Consider the following 23,324-nt stretch of genomic DNA (forward strand, 5'->3'; position numbering starts at 1 on the left):
AGTACTGGAAACTCTACAGGTCTGAGTGTTTGATGGTGTTACCGATATCATCGCAGGATGGAAGATAATGACGATGATGATGATGATGATAAAATTTATTTGCCACCCATCCTGCCATGATTGTGATGACCTGGGTGTGGCATGAAGGCAACACAGTCAAATAAGCAATGAGTCCCTTTATTATCTCCAACTTTGCCCCCCAATGTCCAGGTTACCTTCTGGCTGGAGAAAAACTCTCCCAGGAATAGACTTTGCAAAAAAAAAAACCAAATAAGTCCAAAACATGAGCAACACAAACTGTAACTTAAAGTCGAAACAAGCCAAACTGAAGTAATTGGTTTGGCAGGGCAGGAGCAAGAATTTCAAGCTTGAAGGCACGGCAAAACTCACACAGTTGGGAAGATGCAGGGAACACAGATAAGCCACGATAACACAGGATAAAGTCACATTTACTCCCAGCAGCCTGCCGCATTCAGCCTGCCTTTCTTATCAACTGTCTTCCCAGCTGTGGCTAATGAAGGGAATCAGGGCCCTTTCCTCTCCTGTTAGCCATGCAACGTTGCTCTCTTTTCCATTCCTCCCTGCGTGCCCTAGGATGAAGAGGGGGTGGGCCTGGTTCATCCTCTGAACTCCCTCTCCCTTGTTCTATCTCTCCCCTGCTCTGCCCAGCCAGACTTTGCCCTTCCCCAGCCTCCTTCACAACCAATGGAGCCACACTCTCATTCCCTGTCAGCTGTCTGGCTTCCTCCTCGCATTCAGACTCTGACAGGGGAATGACAGTGACACTACTCTAGGTGGCTCACAACCATTAAAAATGAAGAAATAGAAAGCAAAATAGATCCAGGCTACCCAATGAACCATATTGTCCTGCTAAGTCGAGCCCAATCCTACTTGGGATGGTAGAACAATAAAATAACCAAGGAAAAAGAAACCAAAAAATCAATATGATTAGTAAAAAAATCAAGATGGACGAGTGGGGAGCAGAGAAAGGAGTGAGAGGAGGTGGTATCTGCTATCAGTGAGCAGCCACCTCCCGAGTTGAACTCCTCCATTGGATTACTAGACCATTCTGCAGAGCTCGGTCTTTAGGCTCTTATGGAATGACAAGAGGTTGAGGGTGGATCTCATCTTGGAGGGCACAATGTTCCAAAGGGTGGGTGCTGCAGCAGAGAATGCTCTTCTGGATTGCAAGAGTCAGAGTTCTTTGACCAACAGGATCTGCAATAGGCCCTTTCTACCATCCCAAGTAGGATTGGGCTCGACTTATCAGGACAATATGGTTCATCGGGTAGCCTGGATCTATGCCATTAAGTAACGTACATTGCCTTTTGTTACCTAGACGCTCAGCCTGTTCCCACAAGTACGCCTATACAGTGCCGGAAGAAGGAGACTTACAAAATACAAAATGGCCAGAAAGTGTGCGTGCCTCAATCTTATGCCATTTGCTGGGCTCAGGGTGACCCCCATTACCGTACATTTGACATGCGGACATATGACTTCATGGGGACCTGCACCTATACTGTAGCCAAGACCTGTGGACCAGATAAAACCCTCCCGGCCTTCCATGTTACCATTAAAAATGAGAATCGGGGCGTGAAGACTGTGTCCTACGTTGGCTTGGTGATGGTCCAGGTCTACGGATATGACATAGCGGTAGCCAGGAAGGAACATGGATTTGTGCGGGTAAGAATGGTGACATTTCTTCCTATTCATTAGACATGCAAGGGTCCAGATCATACTGCAAGACCTTCTGTGTTATCAAGGAATAAATACCATTGAAATGTCTTTGAATATTAGTTGCTTGGGTTGGTAGTTACGTTGTTGGTTTGAGCTCCGAGCTTGGCAATTTGGTTGCAAACATTTCATCCCTGTGTGAGGAGACATCTTCAGTGCACTTTGGATTGTGCTTCTCTGGAGGAGCCCTGGCCTTTAAATATCTTTCTGAGTCCTGGTCTGATTTCAGGTTGTGTGATTGGCTGGATGTAGTTGCTGAGTCATAGTCCTTGGTTTTAAGAATCCTCTGTGGGATGTATATAAGTGCTGGTGTTGTATGTCATGGTCAGGTTGATTTGATTGGCTGCATGTGATGTGGTCTGATTTCTTGTGATCTGTCTAGTTACAACTTTGTTTGCAGTGTGGCTGTTGGTTGATCTTTAAGCAACATCAACCACAATCCCAAAGGCAGCATTTGAAAACCCTAACCCTAACCAGAGGTGATATTCAGCTGGTTCTGACCAGTTCTGGCATACCAGTATCGAAAATTTTGACTGGTTCAGAAAACTGGCAAATACCACCTCTGGCTGCCCCACCTCTTACCTCTCACATCTCCTATATTCTGTTGTTTATTAGCTCAGCTGATTTGTGGAGTGGATTGCCACACCACAGCTAAGCTACAAAACAGCACAGCTCACCTTTGTTGATAAATAGGGTGGTCTCTGAGCCCCTTTTGCACGTCTGTGAAACACACATTTGGCAGGGGTGGGATTCAATTTTTTAACAACCGGTTCTGTGGGTGTGGCTTAGTTGGTGGGTATGGTTTGGTGGTCATGTGACTGGGTGGATGTGGCTTGGTGATCATGTTATTGGCTGGGTGTGCCAACTCAATATCACTCACATCGAGGCACGCATCTCCTCGCCTGGCCTCTCATGACTGTGGGGATGCTGCAACAGTGTGAAAAAGGGTCATAAGTCACTTTTTTCAGTGCCATTGTAACTTTGAAAGGTCACTCCACACAAGCAAAGTACCAGCAAAGGAGGGGGAAAAAACTCAAGAGAAGTTCCAGAGGCAGGAAGTTTAGTCCTGCCAAGAATGTAATAAGGGTTAACGGAGAGGCAGTTTCCGTAAGCAACACCAGAATGTTTCCTTCCTGCCTTCCTTACAGGATTAGGCCAGTAATTTCTTCTAACAACCGGTTCTCCAAACTGCTTAGAATGTTAACAACCAGTTCTAGCAAATAGGTCCAAACTGGTAGAATCCCACCCTGACGTTTGGTATGGGCACATTTAGGTATGCCTGCACAGCTCACCAGCATTGATGCAGAGGGCAGTGTTTGAGCCCTGCTCATGCACATGCGAAGCAAGCTCTCCGAACCAGTAGGCCCTAACCCTAGAAGTAGTCCTCTGACCCTAACCCTAACCACCACTAGAGGACAAAAAGGTCCTAAAATTGCCTAAAGTTGAGAAACATTGGCCTAAGACAACATTTGTGTAACTCACACACGTTCCAAACATGTGGACCCAAATTCTCAACCATGTTCAGGTTAACTTGAGGAGTCCAGAAAACCGAAATTCACACAAATGGCAGTTATCCAGATTGGGGAAGGAGAGTTAGTCTGGCAGCAAAAATGGAAAATGTATCAAGCTGTTATTATATGGGTAATAGCACATCCCTTCACTCACTTACAAGTTAAGCAATTTAAATTTGCCTCTTGCTTCTCAAGAAGTAAGCACATGCATTTTGAATTAAAAAACATCCCCCATCCTTGGAGAAGCAGATCTTATTTTTACAGGCAGTCCTCGACTTACAACACAACAGTTCAATTAGTGACTGTGCAAAGTAACAACAGCACTGAAAAAAAAAATGACTTAGGATCTTTTAAAACTGTTGTGGCCTCACCATAGTCATGTGATCATCATTCAGACACTTGGCAACTGACTCATATTTATGACTGTTGCAGTGTCCTGGGGTCATGTGATCCCCTTTTGCGACCTTCTGACAAGCAAAAAGTCAACGGGGGAAGCCAGATTCCCTTAACAACCGTGTTACTAATTTAACACCTGCAATGATTCACTTAACAAGAAGTGGCAAGAAAGGTCAAAAAATGGGGTGAAATTCACCTCTGTCTCATTTAGCAATAGAAATGTTGGCTGCAATTGTGGTCGTAAGTTGAGGACTACCTGTATTTCTACTGTCTTTAACTTTGAATATTCAATGTATTTCCAGGAGACTTGAATTCACACCAAAGCTAAGTCTAATTTTTCAAGGAAGTAGTTCGTGTTTCCCAGGACTCCACCCTTTCTTGATTTTGTCATCTCCACCAAGATTTTTTTTTTTTTTTAATCTTCAGCAAATGTTTTAGATCCTAAAATAAAGTTGATTATAATACAATGTCATAAACAATGTAGGGACATGATCCCATTCTCTTCCAAACATGGGAACTGGTGGAGCATGTAAATACTGTACGTAATATTTCAAATGTTACTGACTATTGGTCAATATTTTTGCCCAATATAATGTGATCAGTCAATTGGCAATAGAGTAGAGTAGAGTAGAGTAGCGTAGAGTAGAGTAGAGTAGAGTAGAGTAGAGTAGAGTAGAGTTGTGATGACCTGGGGCGTGGCACAAAGGCAACACAGTCAGTTAATCAATAAGAGTCCCTTTGTTAGTTCCAACTTTGCTCCCAATATCCTGGTCACCTTTTGGCTGGAGAAAAACTCCCCAAGGAACAGCCTTTGACTGCAGAGAATTAGGTCCAAAACTTGCTCAACAAAAACTGTAACTATAAGCCCAATCAAGGCAAAAATGAGGTAATTCAACACGTTTAGAAAGATGCCAGGAACAAAGATAAGCAAAGTCAACACAAGATAAACTTATGTTTGCTCCCAGCAGGTGTGGCTAATGAAGAGAATCAAGGCCTTTTCCTCAGAAATGGTATTCAGAAGGTTCTGACCAGTTCTGAAGAACTGGTAGCGGAAATTTTGAGTAGTTCGGAGAAGAGCAAATACCACCTCTGATTAGAGATTTTACAGTATCCTTCCCCGGCCACGTCCACCAAACCACGACCACAGAACCTCCAGAGATGGAGCACCCACGATTTCTGAAGGCAAAGCTGTTCCCCTGGTTAATTGTCCTCCCTGTTAGGAAGCGTCTCCTTAATTCCACGTTGCTTCTCTCTTTGATCAGTTTCCAACCATTGTTTCTTGTCCTGCCCTCTGGTGCTTTGTAGAATAATTTGACCCCACCTCTTCTTTGTGGCAGCACCTCAAATACTGGAATATTGCTATCATGTTGCCCCTAATTCTTCTTTTCTTTAGACTAGTCAAACCCCTTGTCTTCAGTACTACAATAGTGATAGGGATGAAATCTCACAAGTAGAGCATAGGATTCCTTGGTGAAGAGCCCAGGTACAATTCTTAGGATTCCTAGTTAGAAGAAGCATCCATGGACAGGTAATACGACAAAGCGTTAGAGAGCTCTATTTTTTTTCCTATAATTTCCTTTCCCTATGAAATTCTGCTGGGAGAGATGAAATGACACGACTGAAAGCATCACTGTTTTTTCCAAAAGTATGTGCATGTAGAAATCTAAATGAAGGCTAGATTAGAACATTTGTCCTTGGGGTGCTGGTTTTCTGTGAGTGAGAACTGGAGCCTTTAAAAACGAAAAAACTAAAGAGATCAAAATTGCACTTTTTCTCATCTGCATTCTGCATCTGTATGCTTCTCTTTCTGAGCAACCTTGCAGGGTTCTAGTCCTGTTTTTGGCATGAGAGCTTGGTAGGTGTCTTTATTATTTCACCAGAAGAGTGTGAGTTCTAATCCTGCCTTAGGCATGAAGGCTTTCAGCTTAATTCACCTTGCAGGGTTGTTGGGAGGAAAATAGGAGGAGGAAGAGGTATTAGGTGTGTTTGCCGCCTTGAGTTATTTATAAAAATAATAAAATCAGGGAAGAGAGGAAGTGAGGAAGGAAGGAAGGAAAAGGAAGAAGGGAGGGAGGGAGGGAGGGAGGAGGAAGAGGGGGAGAAAGGAAAGCAAATGGATTGGAGAAAGAGGAAGGAAGGAAGGAAGGAAGGAAGGAAGGAAGGAAGGAAGGAAGGAAAGGAAGAAGGAGGAGGGAGAGGAGGGAGAAAGGAAAGCAGATGGATTGGAAAAGGAAGGAAGGAGAGGGAGGAAGGAAGGAAGGAAGGAAGGAAAAGGAAGAAGGAGGGAGGGAGAGGAGGAGAAAGGAAAGCAGATGGATTGGAAAAAGGAAGGAAGGAGAGGGAGGAAGGAAGGAAGGAAAAGGAAGAAGGGAGGGGGAGGGAGGGAGGAAAAGGAAGAAGGGAGGCAGAAGGAAGAGGGGGAGAAACAAAAGCAGATGGATTGGAGAAAGAGGAAGGAAGGAGAGGGAAGAAGGGAGGGAGGAAAAAGGGAAGAAGGGAGGAAGGAAGGAAAGAAGGAAGGAAGGGATTTCTTATGCATATTGTGTAGCTGAGTGGTTTGTAAGTGTGGATGTTCTTCATTTCAACAGTGGTTCATCCTTTGAGTTGCACCCATACCCGAATGTATCCATAGTCAAAGTGTATTATCTTCTTAACACATTTATTGCACCAGGTGAACAACCAACACGTCCGACTGCCCGTCTTCCTGATCAAAGATAAATTATGGATCTTCCAAAGCGGCACCTTTGCCATCATTGGGACAGACTTTTCACTGAGGGTGGCCTATGACTGGAACAGCAACTTCGCAGTGAAGATCTCCAGCAGCTTCTTTGAGAATGTGTGCGGCCTGTGTGGTGACTATAATGGAAAACCTGATGATGACTTCAGGATCCCCAGTGGATCCTTGGCTCCGGGCCCCGTGGAATTTGGGCAGAGTTGGAAAGTGGAGGATGGAGACCCATTGTGCTGGAGTGACTGCCATGGAAAGTGTAAGAAGGTCACCAAGGAAAAACTCATTGAATACAGAGGTGAAACCTTTTGTGGCTGGCTCAGTAAAAAAGGCGGCCCATTCAGCAAGTGCCATTCTTTGGTTGAGCCTGGCATCTTTGTGGAAAATTGTGCCTATGACCTCTTTGTCTATGAAGGTCATAGAGAAGCTTTGTGCGAAGCGCTGAAGAGCTATGTGGATGCCTGCCAGCAAGAAGGTGGAGTTGTATTAGACTGGAGGAACCTCGTTGGATGCCGTGAGTAGAAATTCCTTGCTTATGGTAGCTGGGTTGGACAACTATGGGAACTTTATGGCCTGTGGGCTTCAACTCCCAGAGGATGGCTGGCTCAGGAATTCTGGGAGTTGAAGTTCACAGCTCATAAAATAGCTATATTGCTCAATCTTACTCTAGATCAGGGGTGTCAACCCTCATTGAGGGCCACCTCAGGGTTGTGTTTGAACTCACGGCCTGAGGTGGGGGTGGCTGGAGTGGGCGTGGCCAGCTGGATGTCAATTGTGTTGGGGGCACCTGTGGTGGCTGAGCACTCTGCCAGCGAAAATGGGCTCCTGAGCTCCGTTTCCGGCTGCAACGGCCTCCTGCAACTCTCTGCCAGTGAAAACAGAGATGGAGAGGGTTGCACACGGCCCTACTGAGCTCCATTTTTGCTGGCAGAGGCACCACGGGCCAGTCCTTCACTCTTTCCAGAGTGGCCCCAAGGGCCGGACCTAAGCAGCCTGCAGACTGAATCTGGCCCACGGGCCTTGTGGTTGACACCCGTGCTCTGGATCATGGATTGGTGGGAACTGTAGTTGTAGTAAAAGGCTTGGGTCAAGAGAAGAATCAACCTGGAATCATTACATTCCCACAAGTGGTGCGTGTCCAACCTCTCATAGATTCAATTAACTCTTACTGAGCACCAGTTTAATTCTGACCCGCTAGTTGACTAGATTCTTGAGTATAGATATGAGCAATAAACCAGCTTAACTGTAATCATGTGGTCCAGATTCTTCATGCCTGGCTAGAATACCTGAAAGGAGCCTCAGTGGAGAAAAAAACTCACTTGAAACTTTGTCCTACAGTGAGATAAATATAATAATAAAGCATCTTAACAGTGACTTAGCAAGCCCAGCGTTCTCCCCGGTGTGGGGTGTCTAACTGCAGGCCAACTTCAATTCATTTCTATTTCTCCCCATATGAACTCATTCATTTTCATATCTTTTTGAAAAGGCTATCCAAATTCACCGGAGGCAAATTTATCAGTAGGTATCAGAAATGAGGAATAATGGGACATTCATGGTCAATGACTCCCATACCTTTGAGATTTGGGGGTGGGTGGAGAGAGAGATTGCCCTTTTGCCTAATTTTTATCTTTTGAACTCAGCACACATCCATCACTGTCAGGCTGAAAACATCAGCAGTTATCCAGGGTAGCATGTGAATTCTTTAGAGTATGCCACATTTAAAAAAAAAAAACACAAAAAAACTCACCCTTTGATTTTGCAGTAAAGCTCATAGGAAACAGGATTCAGGGAAATTATTACCCTGCTAAGAAGATTTGATCTGGGGAATCGGCAGACTCCCCGTTAGTTAGTTTATGAAAGAGTATAACAGACATTCTCAAGATTCTAAGTCTGCTTATAGCTCGGAAATGTTAGAAATTTGTGTCCTAGAGTAAGGATCCCCAACCTTTCCAGTTTTGTGGACTGGAGAGAGAGGGAATGGTTACGTGTGTGAGTAGCATGTGTGCCAGAGGTGGGTATTCAGCAGGTTCTGACCAGTTCTGGAGAACCGGTAGCGGAATTTTTGAGTAGTTCAGAGAACCGGTAAACACCACCTCTGACTGGCCCCACCCCCATCTCTTCTCTGCCTCCCTTTGAGTCCCAACTGATTGTCTGGGTCTTATTTTGTTGCCCTGAACAGGAGAACGGAGCTGGAAAGCAGGTTAGTGGGGTGGGGACGAAATGGAGATTTTACAGTATCCTTCCCCTGCCACGCCCACCAAGCCACGTCCACAGAACTGGTAGTAAAAGTTTTGAATCCTACCACTGGTGTGTGCATGCATTCACCTGCTCCTTGTGCAAGTGGAGTTGCGTGCATGCACACACGCCAGTTCTGTGGCCCGATTCCAAACAGGCTATCACCCAGTATTGGAATATAGTCCGGGGGTTGGGAACTCCTGTCCTAGAGAATCTGGTTAATTTAAACTTTTTGGCAGGTGGGTACTCCAAAAATGGAATCACGTCAAAGAAGTAACGTATTAATAAAAATGGATTTTTACCATTTTTTCTCTCCTTCTTTTCTGTTTCTTTTTCCTCCAAATTGTTTTTTATTAGTTTTTTTATCTTTTTTATTTTTATTTTATTATATAAAATATAAAATACAAAAAAGAAAAGAAGAAATTAAGGGCAGGAAAGGGAATGGGAAAAGGGAGTGTGAGATACAAGAGGGAAGAGAAAAAGAAAGAAAAGGAGGCATTGACTTCCAACTCCTCCTAGCCCAGTACAAGATAAACACACTCCAATCTTCACTTTTTGCTTTTACACATTAATATATGACTAGCCATTTCTTTCTAATCAACACAACCAAGATCAAAGATTCATTTTCTTCACAAGCACAAATCCCAGAAGTGATATCCAAATAAGAACATATTTTAGTTTAGTTTACTTTATTGTCATTGCACCTCCTACAACGAAATCAAACACCATCTTCAGTGCATACCGTGACCATGAAAATAAACACACACATCCTTCACACTCCACACATTGAACCAAAAAACCCCCGACACCGCAGCAACACTGCACTATACAGTAGAATATTTTCCTCTTTAAACGAAGTAATCAAGTTTACCGTTCCTGCTTTATCTTCCTTGCTGTGGAAATAACGTGTATTTCTATTTGCACCTCGTAACCTTTATAAATGGTCGCCATTTTTAACCATTTTTCCTCTCCTTCTTGTCTATAGCTTTCTCCTGCCCTGAGAACAGCGTCTATAAAATCTGTGGGTCAGTCTGTCCTGCCACTTGCAATAATGAACTTCTCCCGCCCCACTGTTCTTCTTCGCAATGTGTGGAGTCTTGCCAGTGTAAGGAAGGCTTTGTGATGGATGCTGGGAAGTGCATCCCGCGAACTGCCTGTGGCTGCCTCTTTGAGGGCCGCCTCTTGGCTCCCAGTGAGGAGTTCTGGGGAGACAGCACATGCACAAAGCGTTGCGCCTGCAACCCACAGACCAAGAAGGTGAAATGCCAGGCCACCAAGTGCAGCCAGGGGGAGCAATGCCAGGTGAAGAACGGCATCCAGAACTGCTATCCAGTGGGCTACGGAACTTGTTCTGCCATCGGCCACTCCCATTATCACGGCTTCGATGGTCACAGTTTTAACTTCCAGGGCACCTGTCTCTACAGATTTGCTGGGCTGAATCAGAAGAGGCCAGGGTTGGTTGATTTCCAGATTTTGGTCCAGAATTCTCATCACGGGGGCTGGCCTGGGACCCCTAAAAGGATGGTCAAGATTGAAATCTACAACCAGGAGATAACTGTCAGTTGGGCATCTCTGGGCAGAATTATGGTGAGTTGAATCTTATGGGTGTCTATATATATATATCATACTTTTATTAAAGATGACAGTTGAGAAACTTATAAATTATGAAGAAATATAAAAGGAAAAATGAGGAAGGGCAGGAAAGCAAGATAAATAGAGAAAGGGAAAAGAAATAGATAAAAGTTATATGTTGTGGTTCGCCAGCAGCCTGTGCAGATGGCAGTGGAATCGGACAGTGGGGAAGAACAGGGAACAGTCAGGAAGTCTAGAGAGGACTCAGATGAGGGTCCTGTGTCCGATGCAGAGATGGGGCCAGGACCATCTGGGAGTGGGGTGCTGTCTTCAGAGCCTTTGGAGTCTGGCAGCAGTTAGCAGGGGACTCAGGGGAGCCTGTTCCCAGTGCACGTGTGCGCAGAACTGCTAGAAGGCGAGAGCAGCTGAAACAAAAGGGGTGACTCAGGAGTAAGGCTGGGAGGTGATTGCCCATCCCATAAGGGCAGGCAAAGATGATGAGACCTTTGCAGGAAGCAAAGTCGTTCAGACTCATTGAAGCTCTTTGACCTTTGGTTGGTTTTTGTTCTAGTTTATTTGACACTTCTATTATTGGCAGCACTTCACAGGAAAGAAAGGTGGGTGCTTATCTCGAGGGACTGTTTGAGATTCATTACTGGCTGGAAATGAAAATAATTCGTAGCATTGCAATAAAACAAAACTTGTTTTTAAAATAAGCGTGTGCGTAATTACGGTCTCCGAAGTCTTGGTCAGAACAATATAGGAAATAAGTACATATATAGACTACTCAAGTAAAAAGGGGTTTTTCATTTAAGTCAAAACAAAATTAGACACTTATTTTCTAAGAACCTGAAGGAAAAAAATGTGTCCATTTGAATAGCTATGATTGACTTCCCGCTAAATTTCTGGCAGGTGGTTCTTCACTGTTCCTTCTCCTATGTCTCTGCTTTCAGATTAATGGCCAGCTCACCAACCTGCCCTACAAGCTGGGCCCAGATCAAATTATCATCTACCAAAAGGGTTGGGACACGGTGATCCAAGCAGATTTTGGCCTCATGGTCACCTTTAACTGGCAGAGTCATCTCACGGTCACTGTGCCAACCACTTACCAAGGTGCCCTGAGTGGACTCTGCGGCAACTTCAATGGGGATAAACAAGACGACATGGCATTGATTAGCGGTGGGCAAGTCACCAAACTGACAGCTTTTGGGCAACTCTGGAAGGTGGCTGAGATCCCCGGCTGTGGAGAAGTCAGCCCAAAGGTCTGTCCAGACTTGCAACGTGTGGCCCAGAAGCAACGAAGCATTAGCACCGAATGTGGACTCCTGGTGGACAAGAATGGCCCATTTAGGGAATGTCATGGGAAAATCAATCCAGAGATGTTTTTTCTCGACTGTGTATATGACTACTGCACATCTAACAATCAAACATCTGCACTGGGCTACATCATCGCTGCTTATGCATCTGCCTGCCAAGTTGTGAGAGTGACCATTTATATTTGGAGGATCCATATAGTCTGGAGTAAGTAAGATTCCATGGGCTCATTTATCAAGAGATTTACTCATTTGTTTAGCAAGCAGCCTCAGAGAATGTCTTTGCTCTGTTTTCCTCTCCACTCACTAAGTCCAGGGGCTGGAAGGCCTTACATCTTTCTCCTTTGACTGCTCCAGCTGTCTAGGTGATGCCTGGTTTCGATCAGTTTCTTGTGACTCTTAGCTTGGTGTCTCTTGAGGCTGGCTTTCTACAGGTTTAGCTGGAACAGCTTATTTAGATTTAGATGTCAACTCGTAAAGCATTCCTATGCCTGTTATAAGGTTGCCATAAACAAGGGGAGGGGAAGGAAATCTGAAGGAGCAGTGCAGCAGCTTAAAACCAGAAATACATTCCAACACTTACCTTACAAAGTTTGTAGCTAAGCTACTGAGTCTCCTGCCCATGAAAATCCTTAATTGGAGAATGTGATTGATGACACCTAGCCTGTGAACGTGCTTAATTGGAGTATCTGATTTATGACACACCAGGGGGGAGGGGGGGAAACAGGGTCACAGTGACTGTAAATTACGTATGCCAGAATTGGTTACATACAGGTTAATGCCGGACATGTTGCTCCTAATACATTTTTTGATTTCTTTTGAAGCGTGGCTAAAGGCTCATGATTCAATTAGGGCAATTGCCGGAATCTTGACATTAGAATTAGAATCTGGGTCCTGAGCCATGGTGGCCACTGATTTCAAGTTGGTCAATCAAAAGTAATTAGAATATATTGGATTGGGGGTGGAGACAGCAGATTTAATTAATTGATAGGCCACTTCAGTTAAATTCTGTAGCAGGAGAAGACATTGTCCTGGGATCATTTTGTTAAAACAGTTCTCGTGCACGGTGGGGAAAATATAGCTGATTAAATAAAACTCTCAAATTTCCCTCAGGAAAAAGTCTCCTGAGAATTTTCAACTCATTGATTAATTAAGCATCATCAAATTGTGGTCAGCTCTTAACAACCCACATAGGTACATTTTCTCCATGATACTTTAGCTCATTGGTTTCCCACGATTTAATATTTGAAATATTGGGTTTATAATGAATGGTCTATTCCAGTGTCTCCCAACTTGCCAATTTCCAGATGTGTAGACTTCAGATGCCAAATTTTTCCAAACAGAATAGCCATTTGATGAGAACTGTGGGAATTAAAGTCTGCACACCTGAACGCTTCCAGAATAGATCCACTTTCTTTCTATCTGTCTCCCAGACTTCAGAACACATCTGGAAGGCTACTTGGAGAAAAACAAAAGAAGCTCTGGAACCAAACTTATAAATAGATGGTCAATTTATTTATGGTTTCTTGTTTTCCCATTTCAGAACTTGCATGTCCACCAAACAGCCATTATGAACTCTGTTCCAGAAGCTGCCCACAGACGTGCAATAGTCTCTATTCCTCTCTGCCCTGTTCCACTTACTGCACAGAAGGGTGTGTTTGTGATGAAGGCTTTGTGCTCAGTGGCGACCATTGTGTCCCTCTGCGTCAGTGTGGTTGCACTTATCAGGACCGCTATTATATGAGTGGACAGACCTTCTACCCAACCAGTAAGTGCAATATGAAGTGTACGTGCCAAGCCGGTGGAGCTGTCACCTGCCAAAAATTCTCCTGTGGGCCCAATGAAGAATGCAAGATGGTGGAGGGAGTCCAAAAATGCCACCCAATGAGTTCAGCCACTTGCTCGGCTTCCGGAGATCCTCATTATCTCTCTTTCGATGGAGTCCCCTTTGATTTCCAAGGCACCTGCGCTTACATCCTGGCTAAGACTACCGTTGAGAGCGGGAGTGATTTGATTCCCTTTACCATCACGACAGTAAATGAGCCTTGGGGGAATGGAAATGTCTCTGTCGTTAAGCAAGTATCTGTGGAAGTCTACGGCTTCAAGCTAACTCTGCTCCATAAGAAAAAAGGACAACTCCAGGTGAGTGTTTACTTTAGCATTATCTTCTAGTCTATGCCTATAAAACATTGTCCTCTTAATCTGGGGGCGGCGGTCTAGTAAGCTTTTGGGTTTGATTGCTTTGAACTCGGGTCTTTCTGGCCCTTGTTGGTTCATTTTAACATTTTCCCACAAAATTTTCCTTCTTTTGCATTTGTGAATTGTTCTACCAAAAGATATTTCTTCTCCAGAGCCCCACAATTCTGGAATTTTTGCAGTATTCAGGCTATGAATTTTATATCCCTCCCAGATTTGCTTTGTCAGGAAGATGGGTGCCACATACCTTGAATAAATAATAAAATAAAGTAAAATATAAGTCTTTCTCAATCTTGACAACATTAAGAAGTGTGGACTTCAAGTGCTATAATTCCCCGGCTGTCATAGCTGGCTAGGGAATTCTGGGACTTGAAGTCCACACATCTTAAAGTTGCCAAGGTTGAGAAGCACTGCTATAAAAGAACCCTGATCAGGGTTTGGTGTACATGAGAAGAAGAAGATACCATGGAGGTTTTGTAAAAAGCTATTGCTGCATAGGTGTGACTTTTTCAGGGAGGAGGTCAGTGCATATACTACTCTATAAAGCCTTAGTAAGACTACACCTAGAATACTGCATCCAGTTTTGATCACCATACTATAAAAAAGATGTTGAGACTCTAGAAAGAGTGCAGAGAAGAGCAACAAAAATGATTAGGGGCTAAAACGTACAATGAAAATTTGCAGGAACTAGGCATGACTAGTCTAATGAAGAGAAGGATCAGGATTGACATGATAACAGTCTTCCAATATTTGAGGGGCTGTCACACAGAGGAGGGGATCGACCTATTTTCCAAAGCACCCGAAGGCCAGACAAGGAATTATGGATGGAAACTGATCAAGGAGAGATTCAACATAGAAATAAGGAGAAATTCCTCCCTGGAAGCTTTCAAGAAGAGACCAAACAGTCATCTGTCAGAAATGGTATAGGGTCTCCTGCTTGACTAGATGACCTACAAGGTCCCTTCCAACTATGTTATTCTATTCCACGTCTCTTTTTGTCAGAGATGAATTTCATGAACGCCAAATCTCCCAAGGAGCTTTCTTTGAAGTTAGCCAATGGTGGAGAATGAAACCTTCTAAAACCTCTGAACGGTTCTGAAGGGAGGAAAATAGAAAAGGAAGGAGAATTTCAACCTGAAACATGAGGGATCTTCTCTATCTGTGGACCATAGGATGGATGGAGAGGCCCTTTGGCTGCATTTTGACCAGATTTTGACTTCTGCATCTCTTCTATCTGTTTTTTTTTAACCCAGGAAATCAAAAAAACCTCTGTATTTTTCTAATTAAATGAGGCATATTTGAATCTGCTATGTCTTGTGAACTGGTCTAGCTGGTTTTGAGGATCTGTTTTGAAATAGTTTTCCAAATGTGTGGAATGGAGCACAGATAAGCTATGTATGTAGACCTTTTGTTGAAAAGGTCAATGTGTATTGACTCCCACATGCCAAGAATGATGGCAAGAACTGGAAATATTAATGTCCTGCCATTAGAAAGCCAAAATCCTTGAGGTCTGTATGACTGTTGTACTAATTCCTTGTTTGCTGCCTCTTCCAGGTGAATGGGGTGTTCCGGTCCCTCCCCATCGAGCTTTCTGAAGGACGTCTCCAAGCCTATCAACACGGCACTAAGGTCCTGATAAGAACCCGCTTTGGCCTTCTTGTGAGCTACGATCTGGTTTACTATGTGAGAATTACGGTCCCAAGCAGCTATCAGAAGCGGATGCAAGGTCTGTGTGGGAATTACAATGGGAAGAAGGATGACGAATTCCTACTGCCCAGTGGGAAGAAAGTAACAGATGTGGCTGTGTTTGGTGCTTCCTGGAAGGTTTCAGTCCTTGGGGCAGGAGGACCTTGTTCAGATGGATGTTCTGGGAGCAACTGCCCAACCTGTGATGAAGAAAAGAAGAAGGTTTTCAAACAGCGCAACTACTGTGGCATCATCACTGCCTCCGATGGCCCCTTAAAGGGTTGCCACAGCAAGGTGGACCCCAGGGTGTTTTTCAGTGACTGCATTTATGATTTGTGTCAAAGCAACGGAAACAGCCAGGCCTTGTGCCAAAGCATTCAGACCTATGTGTCAGCCTGTCAAGAAGCCAAGGTCCTTATCCAGCCATGGAGAAGTCCATCTTTCTGCCGTGAGTAATGTTGAATTCCAGTTCCCCGAATCATAGGATAAAAGGGCTGGAAAGAACCCTGCAGGTCTTCTAATCCAATGTCCTGCTCAAGACAGGGGACCTTACTCCATCTTGAAGGTCTCCAGTGAAAGAGGTCTATGGAGATTCTCAGTCATTCCAGGTCATGGTTGTCCCAAAGGTGCTTTGTTCAAGAGGCAACTGGACTTTCTGGTTTATCGTTTTCTTTGAAGATGTTTAGCTTCTCATCCAAGAAGCTTCTTCAGCTCTGAATAGAAGGATTTACATTCCTTGCAGACAGCTGGTCATTTGCATTCTTTTAGAGAGTCATTGAGGCCACTTGGAGGTTTGTCTGTGTCCTCAGGGTCAGCCGAGTACTGCAAATGGGTGTGGAGGAGAGGTGGTATTCAGCAGGTTCTAACCAGTTCTGGAGAACCGGTAGTGGAAATTTTGAGTAGTTAGGAGAACCAGCAAATAACACCTCTGACTGGCCCCGCAAATCTCATCTATTCTCTGCCTCCCATTGAGTCCCAGCTGATCGGCTGGGTCTTCTTTGGTTGCCCTGCACAGGAGAAGGGAGCTGGAAAGCAGGTTAGTGGGGTGGGGAGGGAAGGGGATTTTGCAATAACCTTCCCCCAGGAGTGGGGAGGGAATGGAGATTTTGCAGTTTCCTTCCCCTGCCACACCCACTAAGCCACACCCACAGAACCATTGGTAAACAAAATTTGAATCCCACCAATGGTGTGGAGCCATCTTGGAACCGCTAAAAGGACTAGATTGTTGAGCTGTGCTTTCTGCAGGATGTTTTCTGCCCTGTGTCTCTTCACTACTGAACACAGGCACAGGCTGTTGGGGATGCAGACAAAACACCTCATAAATCCTTCCATTCCCCACCATCCAGTCAGAGCTGAAGAAGCTTCTTGGATGAGAAGTGAAATGTCTTCAAAGAAAAAAAAAAAACACAAGAAAGTCCCATTGTCTATTGAAAAAGCACCTTTCCTTTCCTTCCATGGATCTCGTTTTCTTCTCTTCTTACCCAAGATTGAGGTACCCAAGAGTTACTCAAGATTGTCTTCCCTCTTTCTTTGAAGCAAGAAAAACTAGAATGTCCAGTTGCCCCTTAAAAATAGCATCCTTGGGACTCCAGTGATAGAGCACCCACAACTCTGGGAGCCAAGCTGTTCCACTGATAATTGTTTTTATGTCCTGACATTCCTCATTAGTTCCAGATCGGCTCTCTTTTTAATGAACTTCCAGCCACAGCTTTTTATCCTGCCCTTTGCTGCATTAGAGAATAGGTCATCCCTCTCCTCCTGGGGACAGGCCCACAGGTACTGGTAGACAGGTATCATGTCACTCCCAAACCTTATCTTCTTTAGGCCAGACTACTGAGTCCTCCTAGCTGTTCATCATATGGTGTAGCCTCCAGACCCTTATCATCTTTGCTGATCTTCTTTGCACTCTTTCCAAGGTCTCAGCATCTGATCTGAATCGTGACGACCAGACCTGGATGCAGTATTCCAATTTCCTGAACATGCTTTCTTTTCTTTTAAAATGTAAACTTCTCTCCTAAATAGTTTAAGAGAGAATGCTGGCTGGGGAAATTCTGGGAGTTGAAGTCCACATAAAGGCTGAGAAACACTGACCCCCCCCCTAGAATTATCTGTTCTTTGGGGTCTTAAGCGACCAGAAAACCCCAAGCCCACCGAAAAAAGCGCACCAATTTTCTCCATTCAAACAAAATGCATTTGCTTTGTTTCCCTTCAAAGAGAAAGTATTTTTTTGCAGCCTCAATTGGTCAGCACATCCATTTCACACGTTTTCACCCCCAAAGATATGGTCCAAAGGCTGGAATTTAGTTTAGTTTAGTTTACTTTATTGTCATTGCACCTCGTACAACGAAATCAAACACCATCTTCAGTGCACATCATGACCATGAAAATAAACACAAACACATCCTTCACACTCCACACATTGAACCGAAAGCCCGCAACACTGCACTATACAGCAGAATTCAACAGAGCTACTATCCTGGGATAGAAGCTGTTTTTCAGCCTATTTGTCCTTGTTTTTATTATCCTGTACCATCTGCCAGATGGTAATAGCTCAAAAAAAGGGTTCCCAGGATGAGATGGCTCTTTGAGAATGTTTTGAACTTTCTTAAGGCATCAGGAGCTATAAAGCTCTTCCAAAGAGGGGAGAGGGCAACCAATGATCCTCTGGGCAATGACGTTCGCCCTCTGGAGTGCTGTCCAATCTGCCACTGTGCAATTGGCAAACCATAGAGAAGTGCAATATGTTAAAATGCTCTCTATGGTGCAGCTGTAGAAGGTCACCAGCAGTTTTTCATTCAGTTGTTGTTTTCAACAATTTGCTACGAAGCAGTGGGATGTGAGTCATTTTCTCATGTGTCTCCTCCCTCCATCTCTTTCTTTTAGCTTTGAGCTGCCCTCCCAACAGCCACTATGAGGAATGTGCTGATTTTTGTACTGCTGATTGCTCTTGGCTCCGAATATGTCCTGAAACTTGTGCTGAGGGATGCCAGTGTGATCTCGGATACTTCTTTGACGGGCTGAGCTGCGTCTCAATAGAGGGCTGTGGATGCTTTGGAAATGGAAGTTATTATAGGGTAAGGCTCCAGTCTTCACTTGACTCAGATCTTTGCTCCACCCAGCCTCATGTTGATGGAGATTCTCTGTCATCCAGGTGTTCTGACCCAACCTGGTACCAAGAGAGCCAACACCAGACAAAGGCAACAGCTGCCACCTTTTAAGGTTTCATCTACGAATTCTGTTTCTTCACAAATGAAAGGCTGCTTCCAACAAATTAGCTCTGACAAGAAAGAGCCTTGCCAAGTTGTTTTTCAAGGCTACCAAAAACTCACAGATAAGAAATAGTTTACAAGAGTTTTCAAATACTAACTATAATGTCCACGAGGTTGAGTTTCATCTTTGCCTTCTGCAAGGAACGCTTCTTCAAACCTAGCTTTTATACTCTTGAGGGAGGGGCCATTACCTTGCAGCAGGGGTAGGACTCAAAATTTTTAACAACCGGTTCTGTGGACATGGTGGTGGGTGTGGCTTGGTGGTCATGTGACTGGGTGGACATGGCTTGATGGTCATGTTATTGGCTGGGTGTGGCTAACTCAATATCACTCACATCGAGGCATGCATCTCCTCACCTGGCCTCTCATGACTGTGGGGATGCTGCAACAGTCGTAAGTGTGAAAAATGGTCACAAGTCACTTTTTCAGTGCCATTGTAACTTTGAATGGTCACTCCACACAAGCAAAGTACCAGCAAAGGAGGGGAAAGAAACTCCAGAGATGTTCCTGAGACAGGAAGTCTAGTCCTGCCAAGAATGTAATAAGAGGTAACAGAGAGGCAGTTTCTGTAAGCAACACCAGAATGTTTCCTTCCTGCCCTCCTTACAGGATTAGGCCAGTAATTTCTTCTAACAACCTGTTCTCCGAACTGCTTAGAATGTTAACAACCGGTTCTAGAGAATAGGTGCGAATCTGTAGAATCCCACCCCTGCTTCTTAGTACTCCTGAGTAATCACTTTGCTGCACAGAAAAAAAAAGAATATATGTCTGCTCGAAAAATAACTAATAAAGAAAAAGAGGGGGAAATGTAACTGAAAAATAAAGAAAAGAGCAAAAGGAATTTAGACAGAATACATATCCCAGAGATAAAGCTACTTAAATAATTATACAGGCTACTATCTGTATAATGTTTAGCAACCACAATTGGGACCAGCAACTCAGTCATTAAGTGAAGTAACTGCACTGATGATCTTTCTTCAACTTTCCTTTGTTTCATAGACCTGCCAAGGTCATAAATGCAAGGATTCGTTGCAAAATTATTATTTTCACCACTGTCATAACCACAAGCAGTCACTGTATGTGGCAGTTGCTAAACGAAGTGCACCTGTGTAGCAAAAGTAGGGCAGGAAGTTTGAAAGCTTGGATGATTATAGGAGAACTGTGAAGAATTCCTCAAAGAATAACAGAGGAGGTATCAGATGGATCTCTTTGAGAACGTCTTAAACTGGAGAGCTAACTTCTAAGAAGGCCAGCTCTTAACTTGCTATTATCATAGCATAGAGGCTTTCTTATTTTGAATGGAACACACAGAGTATTTCTATATCTCTTAGCTCAGATTCTTGGGTTTTTTCCTTCCTCCTGAAACAATAAGGATATTCAATATCACAGACAGAATAGAGAGCTTAGGAATTGTGCTACACAATCGCCTTCTGTTCCTTGATGGGAGCTTTAAAGTACTCATTGGGGGCTAAGCATGCTGAATGCCTCTTTTGTTCCGTGCCTTTTCAGCCCAACGAGAAGGTCCTGTTGAACGAATGCCAGCAAATCTGCCAATGCATCCCTGGACAGAGACTCGTTTGCAAATCTTACCACTGTTCTTCTGATGAAGACTGCCAGGTCCAGGATGGGATCATGAGCTGCGTTAATAAAGGTAACCAAGTTAAAAGCTATGTTTTCACGTGATAATGAACTCCTAATCTCAAATCATCAAAAGACAACGTGTTCACGTAATATACTGTATCCAACTAAATAAAGCAACGGTTGGCTCAGCATGATGACCTGTGTCCCACAACCTGCCAAACCAATGTGTCATGGTCAACTCTGTACGCAGCCATGCTTGCAACCAGACAACAGTAAGGGGAGTGGGAAGGGAAGGCATTGGAATGTAAGGGAGGTTTGGACTCTGGAATGCCAAGTGTGCCGCCCAGAAACATGTGCCCAGAAGCATGAGACAGAGCGAAAACCCAAGGTCATCAGTTGGGCACCTCAGAGGCAGACAGGCTGTTCCCAAAACTCATTTGGTGGACAACTGATTGGTGGACAATGGGAGGCCCAGGGAGAAAAGGGAAAGTTTTACTATCCTGGTTTGTGCGTGAAATCATCAGATGTTGTAATGACGAGGCAGTCGAGTTGTTTGATCATGATCAACTGAATCATGATGAACTTTATTGGGGTCTAGTCTTGCATTTATGCACATTTTTAGTAATCCTCCAACATTGGTTAACTTTGGTTACTGCTTAACTTTCATTGCTGTTTAGCATAATAGTAATTAACACAATTAATTATCTCTAGTTAAAGTCTAACATATGTTTACTTCCTCTCTCTAATCCTCCTTTAGATTAGTGACTTTGTTTGCCTGAGTTGTATTTGCTTGGAAACATTCTTTATCTGAGGTTTGCCATCCGAGATTAGAACACTCCTGCAATTACAACTCTACAGTCAGAACTGGCTTTTCCAATTCTGTACCCATATGGCTTTTCAGTAAAGTTATACTCTTGGGGTGGTGGTGGTGGGGAAATATCCCAGGAGTTTTGTTTGGTTAACACAGTGGGATGGATGACACCATGGTTAGTTTCCAAGAACATCCTGACCCATCACCACCAGCATCCCAGGTTACCGAACATTATTTATCCTAGCCTATCCTAAAAAACTCAGCAAAGGTATTACTTCCAGAAGGATGTATTCAAGGTACAGCTGACTCTGGTCTCAATTTTCTATACAAGAGAGTGATGCATAGGGTGGAATTCATGAAGTACAGATAGTCCACAACTTAACAACGATTTCATAATGGTTCAAAATTACAACAGCACTGAGAAAAGTGACTAACGACCCATCCTCAAAGTTATGACCATCACACAAAGTTATGTAATCATCTGATTGCACTTCAGACACTTGCTAACCAGCTTGTACATGTGAAAAATGGCCACATCACTGTTTTCAGTGCCCTTGTAATGTTAAATTATCACTAAATGATCTATAAAGCCTTAGTAAGGCCACATCTAGAGTACTGCATACAGTTTTGGTCACCACACTATAAAAAAGATGTTGAGACTCTAGAAAAAGTGCAGAGAAGAGCAACCAAGATGATTAGGGGACCGGAGGCTAAAACATATGAAGAATAGTTACAGGAACTGGGCTTGGCTAGTCTAGCGAAGAGAAGGACCAGGGGAGACATGATAGCAGTCTTCCAATATTTGAAGGGCTGCCACAGAGAGGAAGGATTCAAGCTATTCTCAAAGCACCTGTAAGCCAGACAAGGAATAATGGATAGAAACTGAACAAGGAGAGATTTAACCTAGAAATGAGAAACTTTCTGACAGGGAGAACAATCAACCAATGGAACAGAAGTTGCCCTCGGTAGTTGTGGGAGCGCCATCACTTGAGACTTTCAAGAAGAGATTGGACTCCCATTTGTCAGAAATGGTGTAGGGTCTCCTGCTTGGGCGGTGGGGTTGGACTAGATCCCTTCCAAGGTCCCTTCCAACTCTGTTAATCTGTTAAATCTATTAAAATGAACAGTTGTGAGTTGAAGGCTCCCTCTACTAAGTTTGATTGTGTGTCTTTTCTTCTGTCAGATCCATGCAAAACCACACAGTGTCGGCTCAAAGAAACATGTACGGTAAAGAATGGCAAAGCCTTGTGTGTCCCAACTTACAACGAGACCTGCTATGGTTGGGGAGAACCACACTATCACACCTTCGATGGTTTGGATGTGGACTTCCAAGGGACTTGCACATACACATTGGCCAAGTATTGTGGCAATGACACCAGACTGGTTCCATTTGTGGTGGATCACAAGAATGAAAACCGAGGCAGGCAGGATGTTTCTTTTGTGCGGCTGACCAATATCTATGTGTACGGATACAACATATCCATCCGCAGGAGGCATGTAGGCAAAATCTGGGTGAGTTCGGTTTTTTAAAAAATTATTATTATTTTTGCAGTGAAATTGAAGTAGCATCAGAACACAGCCCAGAGGAGCCCTTGGGATAGGCAGCCTCTATCAGATGAAGGTATTATTGTGACCTGCAGGCTGACAGTCCCTCCAGCAGCCGAATCAGATGAGGAGGGGGTGGCAGAGCCAGCCTCAAGGCAATCTGAGAGCTCCAAGGGGGAAGAGGGAATGGATCTGTCAGAGGTAGAGCGTGATGATCCAGGGTGGGATACCAAATAAACACAGTCACAAAAAACAGGTGAAGCCCCTTTTATTCCTCCACTTTGCTTCCAAGCTCCAAATATCCTTGACTGGAGACAAAAAACTCCCACACAAGCAGTTACAGGAAGGAGGAAATGTCGTTTAAATTATAAGGCAAGATAAGGGTTGGAGGATGTCCACAGATAACTCACACTGGGAAGGCCGCCAAACTCAGAGAGGAACATTAAAGTAGATATATTTCCACGCTTTGTTTCCAGCACTCGCCCATACACATGTCCGTCCTCTTATCCAGTTGTCACAGCTGCAGCCCATGAAGAGGATCAAGGCCCTCTCCTCCTGAGTAGACCACGTCTGTCCCTTGTCCTCTCCTCCCTGTGTGCCCTAGAATGGAGAGGGGACAGGCCTGGGTCCTCCTCTGACTGCTCAGCCAGCCTCTGCACTTCCCCAGCCTCCTCCACAACCTCTGGAGCCTCATTTCCACTCCCTGTCGGCTGTTCCTCCTCTCTCTCAGAGTCGGTCTCTACCAGG

The 23,324-nt window shown here is 44.2% G+C and overlaps 1 protein-coding gene across 1 annotated transcript in view; it reads left to right on the top strand.

Moving 5' to 3' along the window:
* LOC113437409 (IgGFc-binding protein-like) overlaps positions 1-23,324 on the top strand; it is a 55,151-nt gene that overhangs the window by 7,727 nt on the left and 24,100 nt on the right. The window contains exons 5-13 of the mRNA XM_087939425.1: positions 1,340-1,683; positions 6,313-6,883; positions 9,590-10,191; positions 11,130-11,697; positions 13,033-13,631; positions 15,240-15,819; positions 18,255-18,445; positions 20,150-20,291; positions 22,216-22,544. Coding sequence (XP_087795551.1) covers positions 1,340-1,683; positions 6,313-6,883; positions 9,590-10,191; positions 11,130-11,697; positions 13,033-13,631; positions 15,240-15,819; positions 18,255-18,445; positions 20,150-20,291; positions 22,216-22,544 — 3,926 coding nt within the window. The remainder of the gene's footprint in view (positions 1-1,339; positions 1,684-6,312; positions 6,884-9,589; positions 10,192-11,129; positions 11,698-13,032; positions 13,632-15,239; positions 15,820-18,254; positions 18,446-20,149; positions 20,292-22,215; positions 22,545-23,324) is intronic.

Source organism: Pseudonaja textilis, chromosome 10 (assembly GCF_049901715.1).
Source record: "Pseudonaja textilis isolate UNSWEBS1 chromosome 10, rPseTex1.2, whole genome shotgun sequence".
In the NCBI taxonomy this organism is placed as follows: Eukaryota; Metazoa; Chordata; class Lepidosauria; order Squamata; family Elapidae; genus Pseudonaja; species Pseudonaja textilis.